At 61.9% G+C, this 18641-nt stretch overlaps 1 protein-coding gene across 6 annotated transcripts in view; it reads right to left on the minus strand.

The window, feature by feature from the left end:
- MROH1 (maestro heat like repeat family member 1) overlaps positions 1-18641 on the minus strand; it is a 60957-nt gene that overhangs the window by 27730 nt on the left and 14586 nt on the right. For 5 of the 6 annotated variants that reach the window (XM_059165455.1, XM_059165458.1, XM_059165454.1 and 2 more), the window contains exons 2-11: positions 17834-17903; positions 17260-17405; positions 12954-13085; positions 12465-12627; positions 12203-12301; positions 7926-8077; positions 7326-7466; positions 6896-6988; positions 3522-3600; positions 3119-3232 (exon numbers count right to left, since the gene is read on the minus strand). In XM_059165455.1, the coding sequence (XP_059021438.1) occupies positions 3119-3232; positions 3522-3600; positions 6896-6988; positions 7326-7466; positions 7926-8077; positions 12203-12301; positions 12465-12627; positions 12954-13085; positions 17260-17405; positions 17834-17855 (1141 nt within the window). In that variant the 5' untranslated portion in view covers positions 17856-17903. Of the gene's footprint in view, positions 1-3118; positions 3233-3521; positions 3601-6895; positions 6989-7325; positions 7467-7925; positions 8078-12202; positions 12302-12464; positions 12628-12953; positions 13086-17259; positions 17406-17833; positions 17904-18246; positions 18266-18641 lie in introns of those variants that run through there. The other variant, XM_059165456.1, reaches the window with a different exon arrangement.

The following is an 18641-nucleotide window of genomic DNA, read 5'->3' on the forward strand; positions in this document are numbered from 1 at the left end:
ACAGGTACGGAAGTGTCCTAAGTCAGGCAGAAGCAGGTTTGGGGGCATCCACCAGCACCCCAGTCCCGACAAGCCTGTCAGCAGGTGCACGTGGGCACTTTCCACACATTCCCAGTTGTGCTGCTGCTGCTGCTCTGAGGACCCTCTCCCACCGGACGGCCAGCAAGGTCAGCCTTTGTCTCCTGACAGGAAAGTGGGGACTGAAGGCGGCCGTCAGGAAGTGGCCCTGAGACCAACAGGAACCAGGACAGAGACACAAGTGTCCATAGCACAGGCACCCTTCAAGGCACACGCTGAGAGAGCACTTTAGTTTTTTAAAGATTTCTTTTTTTTTTTTAAGATTTTATCTATTTATTGGGACGCCTGGGTGGCTCTGGCTCAGTGGGTTAAGCACCTGCCTTCGGCTCAGGTCATGATCCCAGTGTCCTGGGATCGAGTCCCTCATCGGGTTCCTTGCCCCTCCGGGAGCCTGCCTCTCCCTCTGACTCTGCCTGCCTCTCTGCCTGAGCTCTCTCTCTCTCTTACAAATAAATAAATAAAATCTTTAAATTAAAAAAAAAAAAAAGATTTTATTTATTTATTTATTTGACAGACGGAGATCATAAGCAGGCAGGGCAGCAGGCAGAGAGAGAGGGGAAGCAGGCTCCCCGCTGAGCAGAGAGCCTGGACCCTGGGATCATGACCTGAGCCGAAGGCAGAGGCCTCAACCCACTGAGCTCCCCAGGCGCCCCAAAGATTTCATTTTTAAGGCATCTCTATGCCCAATGTGGGGCTCAAACCCACAACCCCGAGATCAAGAGTGGCGTGCTCCTCTGACTAAGCCTGCCAGGCACCCCAGGGGTGCTCCCCCTGCTTCTGCTCTCTCTTACTCTCTCTAATAAATAAAATCTTTTTTTTTTAAGATTTTATCTATTTGTTTGATAGAAGACACAGAGAGAGAGGGACCACAAGCAGGAGGAGTGGGAGAGGGAGAAGCAGGCGTCCTGCCGAGCAGGGAGCTCGATACAGGGCTCGATCCCAGGACTCTGGGACCATGACCTGAGCCAAAGGCAGAGGCTTAACCCACTGAGCCACCCAGGTGCCCCAATAAGTAAAATCTTAAAAAAATAATAAAAATAAAAAGCCTGAGGCAAAATAAGATTTGAAACGACATACTGAAAAGGCACTTGACAGATCTGGGAAAAATATCACCCCCAGAACAGCCAACATAGCCAATAAAATTTCTGAATTTAAAATAAAAAAATACACATCCTTTGGGCATCGAGGCAAACAGACCGAATCACTTGTGTGGAAACTCAGACTGGCACCAGTTTTCGGTGACCAGGCCCGAAGCTTGAGGCCAGTGAGACAGGGAAGGAAGAAGAAGCAAGAGCCTCCTTCGTGTGGCCGACCTGGCGGGTGCGGCAGGGCACACCCACACGAGAAAGGCTCCTGGGTCACGGCTCAAAGGAATCTAATCACGGGCCCAACTTCTTACTCATAGTATTTTAACTCAAAATTTGAGAACTTCTAGAAAGAGTAGGGCCCCAGCTCACCCGAAGCTGGGTGTGCGTCCTACACCTGCCGTTCATGCTAACGCGAAGCCTTCCTACCCTCACCTACAAATCAGACCATGATGGGGCCTTTCTGCAGGTGCCCAGGGCGTGAACAGGGCCGCAGACACAGCCAGCACGGGGATGTGGGGGGCACAGCTGGCACCGGGGGGGGGGACACAGCCAGTACGGGGGGCACTGCAGCTCCTGGGATCAGTGAGGCCTGCAGTGCGGCGAGGGGCCCTGGCCCGCAGACAGGCTGCGTCACCCACAGGCCCTTCACCCCAGCGCCACACAGTGCTGAGTGCCACATCGGTGTCCGCACAGGGGACGAGAACAAGAGTAAGATGCAGCTATCCCTGGAAAAGACGCATTTTCAGGACTTAGGATAGATCAGCAAGCTAGAACCGAGTTTCTCACCGTAAGTCGAACTAAGTTCGGGCTTTACTTTTATAAAAACCAAAACGAGGGGTGCGCGGGGAGCGCAGTCGGTCAAGCGTCTGACTCTCGGTTCCGGCTCAGGTCGTGAACTTGGGGTCGCAGACTGAGCCCGAGTCAGACCCCACACTCAGTGAGGGGTGTCTCTCTCCCTCTCCCGCTGCCCCTCCCCTCGCTTCCATGCGCTCTCTAAAGTAAATCTTTAAAATAACCAAAACAAACCAGAGCGGGACGTGACGCGCATCGACCACAATGGCTGAAGTGAGACTGACCAGAGCCAGCAAGGACACAGAACGAGCCCACTGCTGGCTCCGGGAGTCTCAGAAGCAGAAGCCTGGAGCCTTCCGTCTGACTGAGGGGGGGGTCAGAGACACACCCGCAGGCTAACGGGTGTTCTGCCCAACGGCCAGCTGAGCCCTGCCCAGGGACCCACACCTGAGAGACAGGTCTCTGACGGGGCCCCCAGGGTAACCAGGACAGGTGACACAGGACATGTCTGAGCCATCAGGCCAGGGGCAGGCAGGGCACGTCTGGCCCGGGGAAGGGGCGCAGGGGCCCAGTGTCCCAGCCAGCCATCAAAGGCAAACGTCTACAATGGGCATTTGCTGCCAGGCAGAAAGGTATTTTTCAAAGAGTTTGGAATTTTGGAGAGTTAGGAAATAGGGAAATTTTTTTTAAGCGTCTGAGAAAGGGGGATGCCTGGGTGGCTCAGTCGGTTAAACGTCGGCCTTCGGCTCAGGTCATGATCCCAGGGTCCTGGGATGGAGCCCCACATTGGGGTTCCCTGCTCGGTGGGGAGCCTGCTTCCCCCTCTGCTCCTCCCCCTGCTTGTGCTCTTTCTCTCTGACAAATGAATAAAATCTTGAAAAAAAAAAAAAAAAAAGAATCAGAGGCAGGGGTGCCTGGGGGCTCAGTCAGTTGAGCGCCCAACTCTTGGTTTCAGCACAGGTTATGATCTCAGGGTCATGGGATCGAGCCCTGGGTCGGCCTCCGTGCTGAGTGGGCAACCTGCCTGTCCCTCTCCCTACCCCTGCTCGCTCGCGCCCCCTCCCATAAATGAGATCTTAAAAAAACCAGCAAGATGTTCCTTTCCCCTGAAAGACGGACAGCACCTGCCGTGTTCAGGCCCTGCCCCACCGCACACTCACCGGCCGAGTTGATGACGTGCCTCACGACCTGCAGCGTGCCCAGGCGGGTCCTCTCGCCGCTGGTATCGAGCTTGGGCAGCAGGAAGGCCAGTAGGCGGTCAGGTGCACAGCGAGCTGCGGGGCAAGCAACATCCAAAAAAAGGGTTTGTAATCGTCTCCGCTCCCTGCCGGGCACCGGCGTGTGCAAACCCAGAGCCCTGGAGGATGGACGCGGGCGCTGCAGCCCAGCCAGGCCTCCACGGTGAGACTCCGGAGCTACACACGGGCCCAGGGACAGGTGGACACAGAAAGCTCCTCCACTCCAAGCCCTGAGCAAAGCTGCCTCTGGCACACGGGCAGCGCCCAGGCGCCCCGGGGAGCAGACGGCCGCGGCCGCAGAGGGCTCAGGAGGGTGACGGCTTACCCAGCACGGTGAAGCAGCGCAGCACCTCCTTCTGGTTGCTCACCACCAAGGGGCTGGATGACTCCACGGGCACACAGATCTGCTCCATGGGACAGAAGACAGACACCAGTCATGGAGGAAGGCTGCTGCCTCCCAGGGCCGCGCTGGTCGGGAGGGAAGGGCACGTGCTCCTGCACTTGCGGGGCCCCAAGAGGCCATCTGGGCCCGTGCCTTCTGCCTGCCCCACAGCGGGCATCGGAGCCTGCCAGTGTAGGTCATTCCAGCACCCTCTTGGGGCGACACAGACGCGTGCACCCAGGATCCGAGGCTGCTTCAGGGACCCAAGCCTCCGCCCCGCGGCTGGTTGCGGGGACAGCAGACACACAGCAGGCCCCCGTGCGTCAGGGGAGCTGAGGCCTGGCTCCCTCCCGCCAGGAGCCAGGAGCCAGCGTCACACCTCCTTTGGGCACTGGTCTCTAGAGTATAGAAAGCCCTGGAAACCAAAACACCTAGGGCTGATTCATTCAAAATTGTAAAAAAAATTTTAAAAATTGCTGCACTGGTTAAAAACTGAAGCTGCTGGTAGCTGCATCTCTAGGGTCCACCACCCCTCGGCCCGTGACGCGGAAGCCTGCCCCCACCCCCACCCCTGCAGTCACCTGGGGCTGGGCTCTGCAGGGGCACCCCGCTCCCACCCCAGGCCAGGATCATGGCAAAGGATGCCCACAGGGCATCCATGCAGAAGGCCCAGCGGCAACTCTTCAGTACAGCCCAACCTTGAGGCAGGAGCAGGGCGGTACGCAACAGCACGGAGCGAAACCCCAGGACCGCGGGCTCTGCCCCATGCTGGACCCCGCTGGCGTTCAGACAGCTAGGGGACATGGGCAAGGGGCAGGCAGTGGCCCAGCCTCCCAGGGAGCTCCTTGCTTTTCCCACTGTACAGAAAGGCATCGGGTCACAAAAGGCACCGCAGCAGGCTCTCCCTCTGGGGGAGGTCAGCGGCCAGGTCGTGAGGACGGGCAAGCAGCCCTGGGGAGAGCCGCTGAGCTGGAAGCAAGGCCGCCAGCCTGGTGGAGGCAGAGCCCCCAGCCCCGGCCAAGCCTTAACTGTCCTTACACGAGACCCTGAACCAGAACCTCGCGGCTGCACCATGCCCGGATCCTGCACCGACAGTGGCTGTGGAGTAACAGTGGGAAGGCGCCAAGTTTCGGAACAACTAGCTCCACGGCGAGAGGTAACTAATGCCCACGCAGGCCTCTGGAGAGGAGACGGACTCTCACTCACGGTTTCCCAAGATAAGGTCCAGGCGGATTAAACAATAAAAGTACACTGGGTGCTAGGAAGATCTGGAAAACGACTTGCAGAATTCAAAAGGTTTTTCTAACCCTAACCAAACCCATGGCACAACAGAGAAGACAGGTACACGACACGGAAACACGAGATCATTTTGGTGGCAGAGTCCATCCCTAACAGAACCACAGGACCACGGACAAAGCAGGAGCAGGAGGGACACGCAGGACGGAGGGCTGGTTGGTACGGGAACCGAAAACCCAACAGAACAGAAGACATGAACAGGCAGCTTCGAGGCAGGAGGAAATGTGTCTGCTGCTGGGCCTCCGCGCCTGTCTCCCCCATCCACGCGCCCCTGCTCTGCGGGTCCGAGTGGTGCCGCGGTCCCTCTTCTCACCGGGAGGTTTTCGGAACAGTTAACTTGTTTTCTGCGGGGTGTCCACACTCTTGGTGACCTCAGCTCTAGGGCACTGTGCACCACGTTCTTGCTACGGCCTGCAGTGCGTTTTGGCCGCTGTCTAGTGGGGCACCCTGTCACTAGCTGAGGAGCACAGGTGGTCCCAGGTTCTAATGTCTGCGTACTGACTCTGTTCGGACACGAGTGGATGTCTCGAGGACGGAACCGCTCGTCCCAAGACAAAGACTGAGAGCTTACGAGTGACAGGTGGGGCTCCAGGGGCAGAGATGCCGCCGTGGAAACAGGCAACACCTCCACGGCAGCAGCGGCACGGCGAGCGGCAGGCAGTCAGGCGTCCAGTAGGTTTAGAAGGCAGTGGGCGCCACGGGGACAAACAAAGCAGGGCCAGGGACTCGGCGGGGAGGCTGGGCGACGGTCCACAAAGCCTCCCGCCCCGCATTTCTATTTCTCGCCGTCAAAACTGGCTCCAGGCTCCACCAACAGTGGTGCGGGGGTCCTGCTCTGATCCTAAGGGAATGTGCCTGTGTCCCACTCCCGAGGCGGTATGCTGGGACGTGGGCGCAGGAGCTCTGAGGATTCAAGATGCTCCTCCCCGGCCTTTTATCGCGGACTTTCAGTGGTCATGCAGAACGTCCACAGAAGCTTTTTCTGTGTCAGCCAAGGCACTAGGCTCTTTTCCCCAGTGGCTTTCTGAGAGGGAGCGTCCGGCAGCTTCTCCGTCCCTCCCGCCGAGGGAGGAGAGGGTGGGATCCATGAGCTCGAATGTGTGCCTCAAACCACAGCCTCGCAGCCCCAGCCCTCAGGCAGCTCTGAATCTGCCTGGTCTTCCGACCCACGTTTATGGGACGGCAGTTAGGAGGCGGGCAGAACCCAACCTTAGAGCCTGTGGGCCCGGTGTGTGCTGGCTTCCGGAGGCCTTGGGAGATGGTCTCCACTTGCTGGGTTAGTTGGGTTTTCTTTCTTCTGCCAAGTTTGACGTTTTCATTTCTTCAGGAATCTATCCATTTCACCATTTTCCAAGTTCATTACCTTTGTTCAATTTCTCTACTGCAGCCCTCCCTGCTCCTGGCTGGGCAGACCAGGTGGGGCCAGGCCTGTGTTCCAGGTGCCGTGGGAGGGGCCGCCGGGCTGCAGAGCAGGAAGGAGACCCATGTCCGCCCCCTCCTCTCTCTCGTTTTATGCCCCTCTTTCCTCTTTCAGAGAGTTTGTGGACAGGACTACCTACCACTCCACCCACCCGCCTCTGTTCCCGGGACCTCCACATCTCTCCTCTGACCTAGAGACAGGGCTGCACAGCTCATGGGCCCACAGGAGCCCAGCCCTGCTATTTTTCAGGAGCCCTTCCCTCTCCATGGACAGTGGCCCACAGCCAGGGCAGATGCCCCCAGGCCATCTGAGGCCTCTCTCCCGCCTTCCCGCCCACTCCTGCCGGGGAGGAGCTTCACCCGGGTGTCACACCCGTGGCCCAGGGAACACCACAACTTCAGTGCTGCCAGGCTGGACACCACTCTTGCCCCCTGCACGGCTCAGCAGGCATCTGCACCCAAGGGCTGGCCACGGGCAGCACCAGGAACTGCCCCGTCCTACCAGCCCTGTCCCCAGGGTGCCCCCCTGCACCCTTCCTGTGGAGCCCCAGCCTGCGCAGCCACAGGTGCCCCCCTCCCCGCTCCCGTCCCGTGCACCCTACCTGAGCATGCAGGGCGGCCAGGAGCGAGTCCAGCTGCGGCTCCAGCGTGCGGCTGCCCACGCTCACCGCGGCCTCAAGGATCTGGCCCAGGCTCTGCTCAGACACAGAGGACAGGCGCCTTCGGTCTTCCTTCAAGCCCCCAGCCCCACCTCCTGGCCACAAAGACCCCAGTCCAGGGCTCAGGTAAGGGAGACCTACGTCCAAGTCAAGAATTAAGAGAGGAGGGCAAGTCTCGGGACAGGCAGCATAGCCGAGTGAAGGACCCCTGGGCAGGGCAGGGCAGCGACAAGTGTGACCGGGCCCCACCCACCACGGCCTCCAGCAGCACCCTGAGCCACCCTTCCCAGGTGCTACACCCACCCATCCCAGCCAGCTGGGGACCAGTCCCCGGGACAGAGCTCTGCGCAGGCCATGGCGTGCAGGTGTGCACCTTGGACACGTGGAAGGTCTCCGCGTGCTTCTTGTAGAGGGCCAGGACCCCAGGCAGGAGCTTGGGCAGCTGCTCTTCCAGCTTCTCGCCAGGCAGCAGGTGGCTCATGGGGCCCAGGGCCTCCACCACAGCGAGCCGGAGCTGAGAGCGAGAGAATCATGCCACTCAGGCCCAAACCACTGACCCAAGTGGAGAAGAGGCAAAAGGCCCGCCCACCAAGAACCCAGGCCAGAAGTGAGGAGAGCCCCGCTACCACATGACTGCGGGTCCGAGAGGGGTCCAGAGGCAGAGAGGTCAGCGTGACCACACACAGCCGGGGTCTGGACAGTGGCCACGGAGGGAGGCCGTGAAGGAGACCGCCCCCCAACCCCCGGCGATGAGCCGCGTCCAGCAGAGAGGGGTAGGAGGGCAGGAAACAAGCCGTATTCTTGTATTCTGCAGGGACCCTGCACAGGGCACCCCCACTCCCCAATGCAACCCCCATCCCGAGCCAGAGGGCAGGACACAGAAGGGACTGAAGCCTGTGTGGACAGCAGCCCAGGACCTGTCCCCCGTTGGTGGGGGAAGCAGCCAGGCTCCCGACACACTGACGAGTGCCACCTTGGCTTCGCGGCTCTGCAGCCAGTGGTTGAAGAGGATATCGTAGGCACTGAGCATGTCGGCGGCAAAGGTGTCCTTCCTGACCGTCGGGTCTGGGGCTTGGTCCAGGTCGGCCAGGTACTCCAGAATGCTCTCGCTGAAGTGCTGCAGAGCTGTTGCAGGGGGGAGGGGGGAGGGCGCCGGTTACCCTGACAACAGCGCCCCCAGCCACCTGCAAGGCACCCCCCCAGCACAGCGGCCACACCCATGTCCTTCCCAGAATCCAGCAGCTCTCTGCAGATACGACTGCTTAAGCTGCGATGGCGGGGTATGCTGGGCCCTAAATCGTACATGACTGTGTCCCTAGAAGAGAATACACAGACACAGAGACACAAAGAGGAGACAGCGGGGTGGCAGCAGGGTACAGACAGACCAGACGCTGGCGGAGGGCGGGGGACCAAGGAGCAGAGCCTCTGAGCCCCGAAGAAACCAACGCTGGTGACAGCTATCTCGCACTTCTGGCCTCCAGAACCATGACAGAATACTTTTATCTTTTTATCTTCTTTTTTAAGATTTTACTTTTAAGGGGCACCTGGGTGGCTCAGTGGGTTGAGCCTCTGCCTTCGGCCCAGGTCATGATCCCAGGGTCCTGAGATCGAGCTCTGCGTCGGGCTCTCTGCTCAGCGGGGAGCCTGCTTCCCTTCCTCTCTCTCTGCCTGCCTCTCTGCCTACTTGTGATCTCTGTCCGTCAAATAAATAAATAAATAATCTTTAAAAAAAAAAAAAAAAGATTTTATTTTTAAGTAATTCCTACACCCAAAGTAGGGCTCAAACTCATAACCCTGAGACCAAAAGTCACATGCTCCACAGACAGAGCCAACCTGCCCCCTATTTTTCTCACTGAAGCGCCCTAATTTGGGGTACTGTGTCACAGTGGCTCTGGGAAACCCACACAGGTACCAACCAGCGCCAGATGGTCTCGTTCATAGCGCTGGGCCCACGGCAGCCGGCTGTAAGGTAAAAGGCAGAGGCCTCGTGCCCCTTCACCCCTCCCAGAGCCACAAGTGCCACTCACTCTACCGGGGTCACAGGGCCCAGGCTGGGGTGGGGCAGGCTGGGGGCAGCGTGCCGCATCTCCCACGGTGACTGCGCTCGTGGACATCCGGGCGGGCGAGTCCCGGCAGAGACAAAAGCCTAGGAGTGGTCAGCAAGGGGCTGACACTGGGTCAAAGGAAGGCCGAGCGAGGGCCCCGTCGTGTAGCCCCGCTCCGTGTGGCCCTTCTAAGGGCTGGGTAGTGGAGCAGCCGGGCAGTGGCCAGGAGGGCCGATGACTCCCAGGCCTTGTGGGGAGGGCACCGCACCAGTCTGTGAGGCCCCCTCGGAGGTGACCCCCAGGGAGCTGCCGCCTCAGCCGGCAGATCCGCAAGCCTGTCCAGCCCAGCTCTCACGTGGCCAACTTACACGGCTAACTTCCCATCATGGGCTCCCCAGTCCGACAAAGAATGAGCCCAACGCTTTGGTGTACACAGGGGCCATCAGTTGAGTTCCCAAGAAATAGAATTTAAAGAAATTTTAGAAGAGGGGCACCTGGCTGGCTCAGTCGTTAAGCATCTGCCTTCGGTTCAGGTCATGATCTTGGGGTCCTGGGACCGAGCCCCGAGTCCAGGCTCTGTGCTCAGCGGGGAGTCTGCATCTCCCTTTCCCACTCCCCCTGCCTGTGTGCCCTCTCTCTCTCTCTCAAGTAAATAAAACATTTTAAAAAATAAAAAAACTTCAGGAGAAAACCATGTCCTGGAGCCCTTCTGTGTCATCCCGGGTTTCTGGAGGGTCTGGCCCAGGCAGATGCGCCCCCACCTGCCGCACGGCTGCTGGCCACGGGGAGCGGGGCCAGAGTCCGCTCTCGTCCTGCCCCCCAGTGCTCTCGCCTCTCTGAGCTCCATCATCAGGACGGTTGTCAGGCTGACCGGCATTTCTTAGCATTTTGTAGCGAGGTTTTTCAGGGTGACAGACCACTCTGTTCCCGGAAGCAGAAATCAACCTCCCCACTTTATTACTAGGTTTTACCTGTCACTCACTCACACTCACTCACACTCACACACACTCACACACACACACACACACACACGAAGGTCAAACAGCCGTTCTCTATGCCCTCCCCAACCTCCACTTCCTTTCCTCCAGAAGCAAGCACTGGGGCGGACCTTTCCCTCATGCGAGACGGGTCTGCAGCTTTCCTCACCACCTCCCCCAGGGGAGGGCAGCCAGCCCGAGCCACGCCAGCCCGCACCTCCTGCATCTCCTGCCCGTGTCCGGGGCCTCCCCTGGCCATGGACGGGGCCCTGCACATGGCCTCTGGGCAGTGTGCAAGTCCATGGTGCACAGCACCCTCCTGTGCGCGGGGGAGGGGCCGCCCCACAAAGCGTCTCGGTGTGGGTGCCGGAGGGCCCTGCTGCCTGGTACCCCCGCCCCGGGCCAGGCCTGGGCAGCCCCCGTGCCCAATTGCCCCGTGCGCTCTTCCGACAGGGTCTGCTTGACCACGACGTCACGCCAGTCCTCCCTTCTCTACTTCCGTATGTTTGCATTTTTGCTGTTTTCTGGGGATTTCCTCCGCTTCCTCTTCCATCTCTGGTTGCCCCTGTCACTGTGTCTGTCACCCCAAAAAGCGCAGCTGTGCTCTCTGGCAGCAGCTGCCTCACGGCAACACACTCTGCTCCCCTCTCCCGCCTCCCCGAGGGGTTAGTGGCACCTTTCCTTTCCCCCAGGCTTTCCCCTCCCCTCTCGTGTCCCCGCAGGCGCTAATCTGGCTGTCGGGCTGGGATGGCCGGGCCCCTCGCACACGCGGCCTCTGGGGAACACCAGCTCCCCCTCTGCGCATCCCAGCTCTTCCCGCCCCGGCCCAAGGGTCCAAGAAACTCAACCAGGGAGGGCCTTCGAGCGCGTACAGGTCCTGTGCTTGGCCCAGGACCATCGTCCTCAGGGGACACAGGCCTGCCCGCCAGGACAGGAGGCCCGCAGCCTGCTACGGGGACGTCCTACGGCCGAGTCTGGTGCTGAAACCAGCCCGCTTCACATGTGAGAGAAGACACAGACGGAGTAAAAACTGCCACGGGGAAGAGATCAGGGCTCCGTCACTGCGGGTCAGCCTCCTGTTCCAGTCGGGCGGCCACAGACCACCGCGCCCTTCCGAGGAGCTGCGCAGGGCGGACGCTACTGGGCCCTGGGGCTCTTCTCCCGCTCCCGCTCAGCCTGGATGCACCCGTCCCGGATGGCCTCCCAACACCCTGCCTTGTCTTCCGCACCTCTAAGTATACACCCGGGGCTCAAGCCCCCACACCCCACACGGCCTGTCCCTTCTGTGTCGCGCCCCGCGTCCCTGCTCAGAGGAGATCCCGGCTCAGCGTCCCCGGGATCCTGTCTCAAGCTGTCTTTTCAGCCAGAACCGCGTCAAGGAGAGTTTCCGTGCCCAACCCGGAGTCTGGCATCATGTGCAGCAGGAGGAGCCGAGAAGGCAGGAAGGAGACCACGGCAGGGACAAGTGACACGTGAACAAGGGGCCGTAAGGAGGCGGCAGAAGCTGGAGCCCCATCCCAGGACCTGGGACCCAAAGCCACTGTGAGCAGGGTGGGCGAGGTCCCAAAGCTCCAGTCCCTTGCTTCGAAAGCCCCCAGGTGCGCACAGGCCGGCAGCTTTCCCAGGCTCCAGCCCACCTGCGGGGCACCAAGTGGCAACAGCAGGACAAGGCCGGCTGGCAAAGAGCCAGCAACCCCTCAGCTGAGCTCCGGGCGGCCCCTGACCCTGTCCCGTCACCAGCCATGTCCGGGACCCTCCTAACCAGAGTCCTGTTCCGACAGTCTGGGCTGAGCCGGCGCTCCCGGCCCTCTCCTCGGTGCCAGAGCTGGGAACGGCGGTGCTGCGGCTGTGGAGGGACGCCCAGCCTCCGCCCAGCCACGCGGAGGGCAGCAGAGGCGGTGGGAGCGCAGTGAAGACCGCTCTCCGAGGCGCCCAGCACTGAACATGGAGAAAAGCGGGAAGCCCCTGCGGCTCTGGGGAGGGTTCTTCCCGCGCCCCCACAAGGGTCTGGGCCTCAGGGACCTGCCAGTGAGGTAGAGCGGTCCCCACCAGCAGCCAGAGGCCGAGGCCGAGCTCTACCCACACGCCTGCGGGCACCTACCGGTGCCCTGAACCTCCTCCTGGAGCCCAGAGGACTCATGACCCTCCACAAAGGCTGGGGGTGGAGGGCAGGCTACTCCCAGTCCCCTCCCCGGAGGCCTCGCCCGCCTTCAGAGACCCCATCTTACCGCAGCAGAAGGCCACCCTCATTGCGTCGTGCTTGGCCATGCCCAGCATGGGTAGCATGGTACTCAGGATGGACGTCAGGAAGGGCACCATGCCGAACACTGCAAAAGGGGGGTGCGTGAGGGGCTACCCGCCACCCCCGCCTCCCCCGGCCTGGCCTCCCCGTGCCCCCCCAGAGAGGCAGAGGGGGCCTGGGCCAGGTGGTGCAGAGGCCCTCCCGACAGGCTCCGGGATGCAGGCGGAGGCGGGCCAAGCGGCACCTACCGTTGGAGGCCGCGAGGTTGGCAAGGGTCTGCACGACGGAGCAGTGGGGCAGGGCCCCGGGCTGGAACTTGCTCAGCAGCTCCTCCATCACCGTGCTGACGAAGCGCTTTCCGACGGCCACCAGGACGTCGCTGGCGGCCCGCTGCCAGTCACAGACCAACTCCTGCCCCCCCCCCCAAATGTGCACTGACGCCCTGAGCTCACGAAGGACACGCGACCCCCTCCCCCACCCAGGAGAGGCCACCAAGCACCTGCCACTCCCACCGCAAGGAGCCGGCACTGGGAGCCAGGCCCTGTGTGGAGCCCAGCAGCACCCCCCAAAACTGGGATGCAGGCCCCCCTGCCCCCACAGCTGCCCGGAGAGTTTAGGAATTTTGCTCTCTGCTTCGATCGCCACCCCTAGTCATGGGTGACCGCATTCCTGATGCGCCTGGTAGGGAGTTCTAGGGAAGCAGCTTCCTGCCCCAAGCCACACAGGTGCAGCCATACCTTCGCCCTGGTCATCTCGCTGGAAGCCAGGAGGGTGACAGCCCTGGCCTCAGCCTTGTCCAGCTCACCGATGTGGCTGCTCACAAGCACCTCCACGGCCCTCAGGATCATCGTCCGGTAAGGGTGTGCCAGCTGAGCAGAGAGAGACCATGGAGGAAGGTCCTGGAAGGTGAGCCCAGCACCCAGGCACCCTGCTGACGCCTCCTGCTCTCTTTGGAGGGCTCCTCGGGACAAAAGCACCTGCGGCCGCCCCAGCAGGGCGGAAAGGAGCACGCCCGACGGCGCCCCGTGTGCCCAGCGCCTTAGTGCCTCACCCAGCAAGGACCGTGAGAGGGACTCGGGGCCCCTGACTGTCAGCAGTGCCAGGAGAGTTCTGTGCAAGACTCACGAGGGGTGACGACAGCCCTCCCCACTGTGGCCAGGATCTCCCGGCTAGAGGCTGCACTGCCCCGTGACACCCCATCACGGCAGGGGTCTCTGTCACCAGGCATCCTCCGGGCTCCCCAGGAGCGCCTGTCAGAGACCACTGGCGGGCCCTTCCACCCGAGGGCCCTCTCCTCACTCTGGGGCCCTTCCCACCCCAGGGAGCCTCGTCTGTCACAGTCCTCCCCAAACTGGCAAACACACCCAAGGGTCCCAAGACTAACACGGGAGATGATGGCACGGCCCGGCCCCTGCGCCCCTGGGGCCGTCCCCAGCTACCACTGGGGCTTCTCCTTGCTCCGGGCGGGCCCTGCACAAGCCCAGCCACTGGCCCAGACACCGTCCACGTCTGCACCTCGCAGCGGCGACGCCACCGGGCGCTCATCCTTGCCCCGACTGCGAAGCTGCAGGTGGGGGCCAGGGGGAGGGCCAGGGCAAGGAAGCCCAGACACCCTACTGTGATGACAAGGCCGCGGAGAGGAGCCCAGCCCAGCCACGTGGAAGACTCCATCCAGCCAGGAGCCCCCAGGCGCTCAGTCTGGAGGCGAGGACAAGACACTGGCTGGGGGCAGGGGAAGACCCCCACTGGCCTTTCCTGAGGACTCGCCCACCCCCAGGAACGGAGCATCCCGGTGGCAGGTGGGGGCACTCTGCAGTGGGTGGTACCCGGGCCCGCGCTGGGACAGGACTGAGCTTGTGGGACCAGAGACAAAGTGGCAAGGGAGAGAGACGACTCGGGCTGGAGGAGCCTAGGAAAGCAGGGGCATACGGCCGCCAGGGCTGTTGCTCAGTCCGGAGCACAAGCTCCCTCCCAGGGTGGGCCCCAGGAATGGACGTGACTTTTGCTCCTGAAAAAAGCCAACACATCATAAACATCTCTAGATATACGAACAGATCACATGATCTGCCCGAGTTTTCCGGGGGAAAGCTCTAGTTTTCGGTTTTCTTCCCTTGCCTCCGACCACACACGTGAGGCTTTTCTCCTGGGCTCTCAGTCCTATTCCGCTCATCTACGAGTCTGTCTCTACGCCCGTCCCCACCGCCCTGTCTGACTCCAGGGGCTCTGCAGCAGGTTCTGAGGCCAAGAAGCGTGAGCTCCCGGCTTTGTTCTTTTTTAACACTGTTCGGGCTATCCTGGGTCCCCTGAGATTCCAGAGGAATTTTATGGCGGCTTTTCCTATTTCCGCAAAAAAACATCACTGGGATTTTGACAGAGACGACAACAGTGGCTCATTTTTAAAGAAAATGTGCCCGCCCCCCCCGCATTTTCCATTGCTCTGGGAAGTCCAACAGGCAGAGCGCCGGTCATACCAGAGCGCGGCTTGTCCGCTTCCCACACAGGTTGTCCGTCAGGCCTCCGCAGGCCCTGCGCGCACAGGGATAAAACCACAGCCCCTCTGTCATCTGAGCGCAGCAGGAACTGAGCTGGACAGACGGACAGAAGGGGACGGCGCACTGGGCTTGCCTGCTGCCGATCCGGGCCCAGGGTGGGCGTGTGTGAGACTTCGGGCTCTATAGCCATGTGGCGGGTCACCAGAGGACCCATTGTTCTGTCTCTTCCCCCCAATGGACCACACCTGCTAAAGAGATTGACCTGGCTACCCAGGCCATGTGTAGGCTGGACCCTGGTCACGGGTGATCCCAGGGCACAGGATGAGCCCCACAGCCATCTAAGGCCCTGACCCCAAAGCTGCTCCCTCCAGCAGACTCGGACTGTCGCGGCGGACTAACAGCACCGCGGGCAACCCCCTCCGGCTGCAGCAGTGGCCGCTGCGGCTTTGTGTTCTGACATTGGGCTCTCAAGTCTCTTGCGTGACCAGAGAATCCATTCCACTTCTCATGGGGGAGGTGGGTTCACACGGTTCGAGCCCAGTGGCCCGGTGGGTTGGGACCCACACCCACACCCGGGCTTGCCTGCTGCGGCCACACACAGCCTCCGTGTGGAGACCTGCAGTGAGCTGACAAGTGGCCGGTTACGAGTCCCTTACGTTAGGATGAGATTCTAGAGGAAGCCAGATGGGAGCACATGACGTTGAAACCAGCCCGAAAAAGCAGAACAAAGAGAAGAAAAGCGTCAGTCACACTGGCAAGTTGGGCTTCTCTACTGCTAGAGACGGGCCCTTGGAACGGCTGTGAGGGAACCGAGCCCCGGAGGATGGCCGTGGGAGCAGGGTCTTCGGGCGCTGAGTAGGTCACAAGGGTGGAGCCCCACGGGGGATCACTGCCTGCTAAAGAGACCGCAGGAAGCCCCGACTCCCCTCTGCCGTGCGAGGACATGACGAGGAGACAGCGGTCTGTACACCAAGAAGTGGGCCCCGCCACACACGGGAGCTGCCAGCACGGTGTCCTGCGACTCCCGGCCTCCGCAGCTGCGACAAGCCCAAGTCTGCTCTTGCCAGAGTAAGCGCTTGACAGACCTGGATGGTGATTTTTGCCTCGGTTCCCGCAGTCGCTCCCCAGCCCTACCTGAGCGCCCCATGGGCACCCTGCCCGCACTCCCTCCGGGGAGAGGCCCCAGGAAGCCCGGCTGGGATGCAGCACAGGAGCGGCCGACCCTGGAGTGGCCTTCGGGGGACAGAGGCGACCGGAGGAGCACGTTTCCGCGGGACAGAGCTTCCCACTGAGCGCATGTTTACCGCAAATATGCAAATGTGAGCGAAGATTTTTATTTTGAAGTTGTTTAAAGAAACGGAAAGGCTAGGAGTGGGATAAAATCATAAGTGAGCTAGAGAACGACAAGCATGAGGCCCACGTAAATTTTGCGACGAGTCACTAAAACTCACAAGGGCTCCTGTAGCCCCTCAGTAAGCGCTCCTGGGCCAGCCCCTCAAGCGGCCGGGCGGCCCCGGTCTGGTCTGCGGTCCCATCGGATGCTGATCCAGCACATCACGGCCGGCCCCTTCTGCGCCACTGAGAAGGGCACTGGCGCCCAGCACGTCAACACGAAGCTCCACAGAGCCACGGGAGAGCCACGAGGGGTGCATGGTGCCCAAGCATGGGAGCGTGCTCTCGCACCAAGAACGGTGCACCTCTAACCCCGGCGCCCGCGGGCAGTCCTAGTGTCCTACACCAACACAGACACCCAGGAACAACTGGCTCAGTGGCCGCTCGGGGGACGGAGCTGCTCCCCCAGGAGATGGCACCCGAGACACGAGAGAGAATGACCTCCCATTGCAGAGAGATCCCTTTTTCCACATCTGGGGGTCAAATCACACAAAGAGAAACAGTCTTTGGAGGCTGCAGAAGTGCCTTCCCCTGCCGGGAAGGGCCCAGACCACACGCTGAGACAGAAGAGAGACAGTGCACAGGGATCCAGCAGCGTCACAGCGTCACGGGGCTGAGACCCAGCAGACAGCAGTGAGGCCAGGAGGAGCGCTGGCTCGGAGGCGCTCCGGCAGCACCGACAGGGTCCCCCCGGGGCACGGGCAGCACACAGGTCCCCAGGGGTCTGCCGCCCCTGCCCGGCCCCTGCCCCGCCAGCAGGCAGCAGGAGGGTGAGGGAAAGGCCCCGTCTCCTGGGGCAGCCCCGACTTCCACCCCCACCGCAGAACACTCGTCGCGCTGCAGCTAATGACAAGGGGCCTTCTCTCCCTGGGGGACAGCACAGACCCTGGCAGGGAGAGCGGTTCAGTCTCTGGCCAGTGACTGACCGGGGACAGCAACACACCCCCTGTGTGTGACCGCTGGACGCGGCACCGCCCCCAGCCGGTGCCCCCACACAGGCCAAGGCGCTGGCCACAAGACAAGGGGTCTCATCTGTCCTGGACATGTCCCACCTCAAGGGAATGCGGCTTTCCGCCCACAGCAACTGACGGCACAGCCACGGACCCACCGCCACCTACAGGCGCCGCCCCCGCGCCCGGCCCCGCTGGGCAGGGACTACCTTCTCATGCTGCCGCAGGTACTCCTCACAGGCGCCGAGTGCCTCCTCCGGCGCAGCCTCTCCCAGGGCGCACAGGGCGCCACACACCTGCTCCTGCACCAGAGGGTCCTTGTCGGTGATGGCGTCCAGCAGGATGGCGGCCAGCTCTGCAACGACAAAGCCCAGCACGGACGCTCAGGCGCAGCCCGCCCGGCCAGCCACCGCCTTGGCCTCCCACCGCAGGACGCCGGCCCCTCGCTCCCCGGCGCGTTCCCGCCGCCTTGCCTGCCGCCACCCTCCACCCCCGGGGCGCCGCCTCCCACCCCCTGGCCCACCGGGGTCTGCTTGGCACCCACGGGCTGTCCGCTCCGAGGGCGCTCTGGCCAGCCGCAGCCTGCCCTGACTCCCCAGGCCCTGACTGCCCCACGACTCCTGCCCCCGCTGGACCGCGGCTGCTATAAACGCGGGCGCTACGGGCTCGGGGCCAGGTGCGAAGCTGCCCGGCCTGGGAGCAGCCCAGGCCCCTCGGGGCTCCCAGAGACGCCGCCCGGTGCCAGGTGCTCCTGCGTCCTGCCCGCGGGGCCCCCACACTCACTCTTCACATAGGACTCGGTCATCTCGCCTCCGCCTCACCCACGGCATGCGCGGACAGCTTCTTCCCAAACCTCGAGGAAGCAAAAACCCAGCGGCTAGGTCAGACGCCTGCGCCACCGAGAGACATGACCTCAGGGCGCCGGCGCGGGGCTCGGCCTGTTCGCCTCCAACTCTCCATTTCGTCTCAGGTCATGATCCCGGGCTCTCGGGATGCAGCCCTAGGTCGGGCCCTCTCGGCGGGGAGTCTGCTTGAGACTCTCCCTCGGCCCCCGGCCCCCCTTCCTCCCCCACTCACATGCACTCTCCCTAAAAAATTTAAAAAAAAAAAACCAAAAACCACTCATCGAAAAACCCCACGATCCCAGTGCCTTTTCCCGTGGGAGCTAGCTGCCACAGCGGGGCAGAACCACTCACGGAGGACAGGAGGCGGCGTCCCTCAACAGCTGCCAGCTGTCCTCTGCCCCCCCCACGCCGGCAGCCCCACCAGGGTGACGTCAGCCCCACGCGGTGACCTGGGCAAAGGCGGTACTGCTTCCACCTACGGCATCTCCCTGAGCTGTGTAGAGGAGAGGGGCACACCTAAGGCAGACGTCAGGAGCAGTCTGTGTGGGCAGAGAAACCTGCGCCAAGACCTTGATCACCGCAGGCTCAGGACCCACCGAGCCAAGAATCCCAGCAGGGCACAGAACGAGCCTCGTCGTGGCTCGGACAGGCTGGGTGGGCAGCACGGGGATCTAGCAGGTTCCCTGCCAGCAGACACCGACCGTCCAAACGGCCCATGGCATGAAGAGGTGCAGCTATCGGAGCAC

This window comes from Mustela lutreola, chromosome 3 (assembly GCF_030435805.1).
Source record: "Mustela lutreola isolate mMusLut2 chromosome 3, mMusLut2.pri, whole genome shotgun sequence".
Lineage (NCBI taxonomy): Eukaryota > Metazoa > Chordata > Mammalia > Carnivora > Mustelidae > Mustela > Mustela lutreola.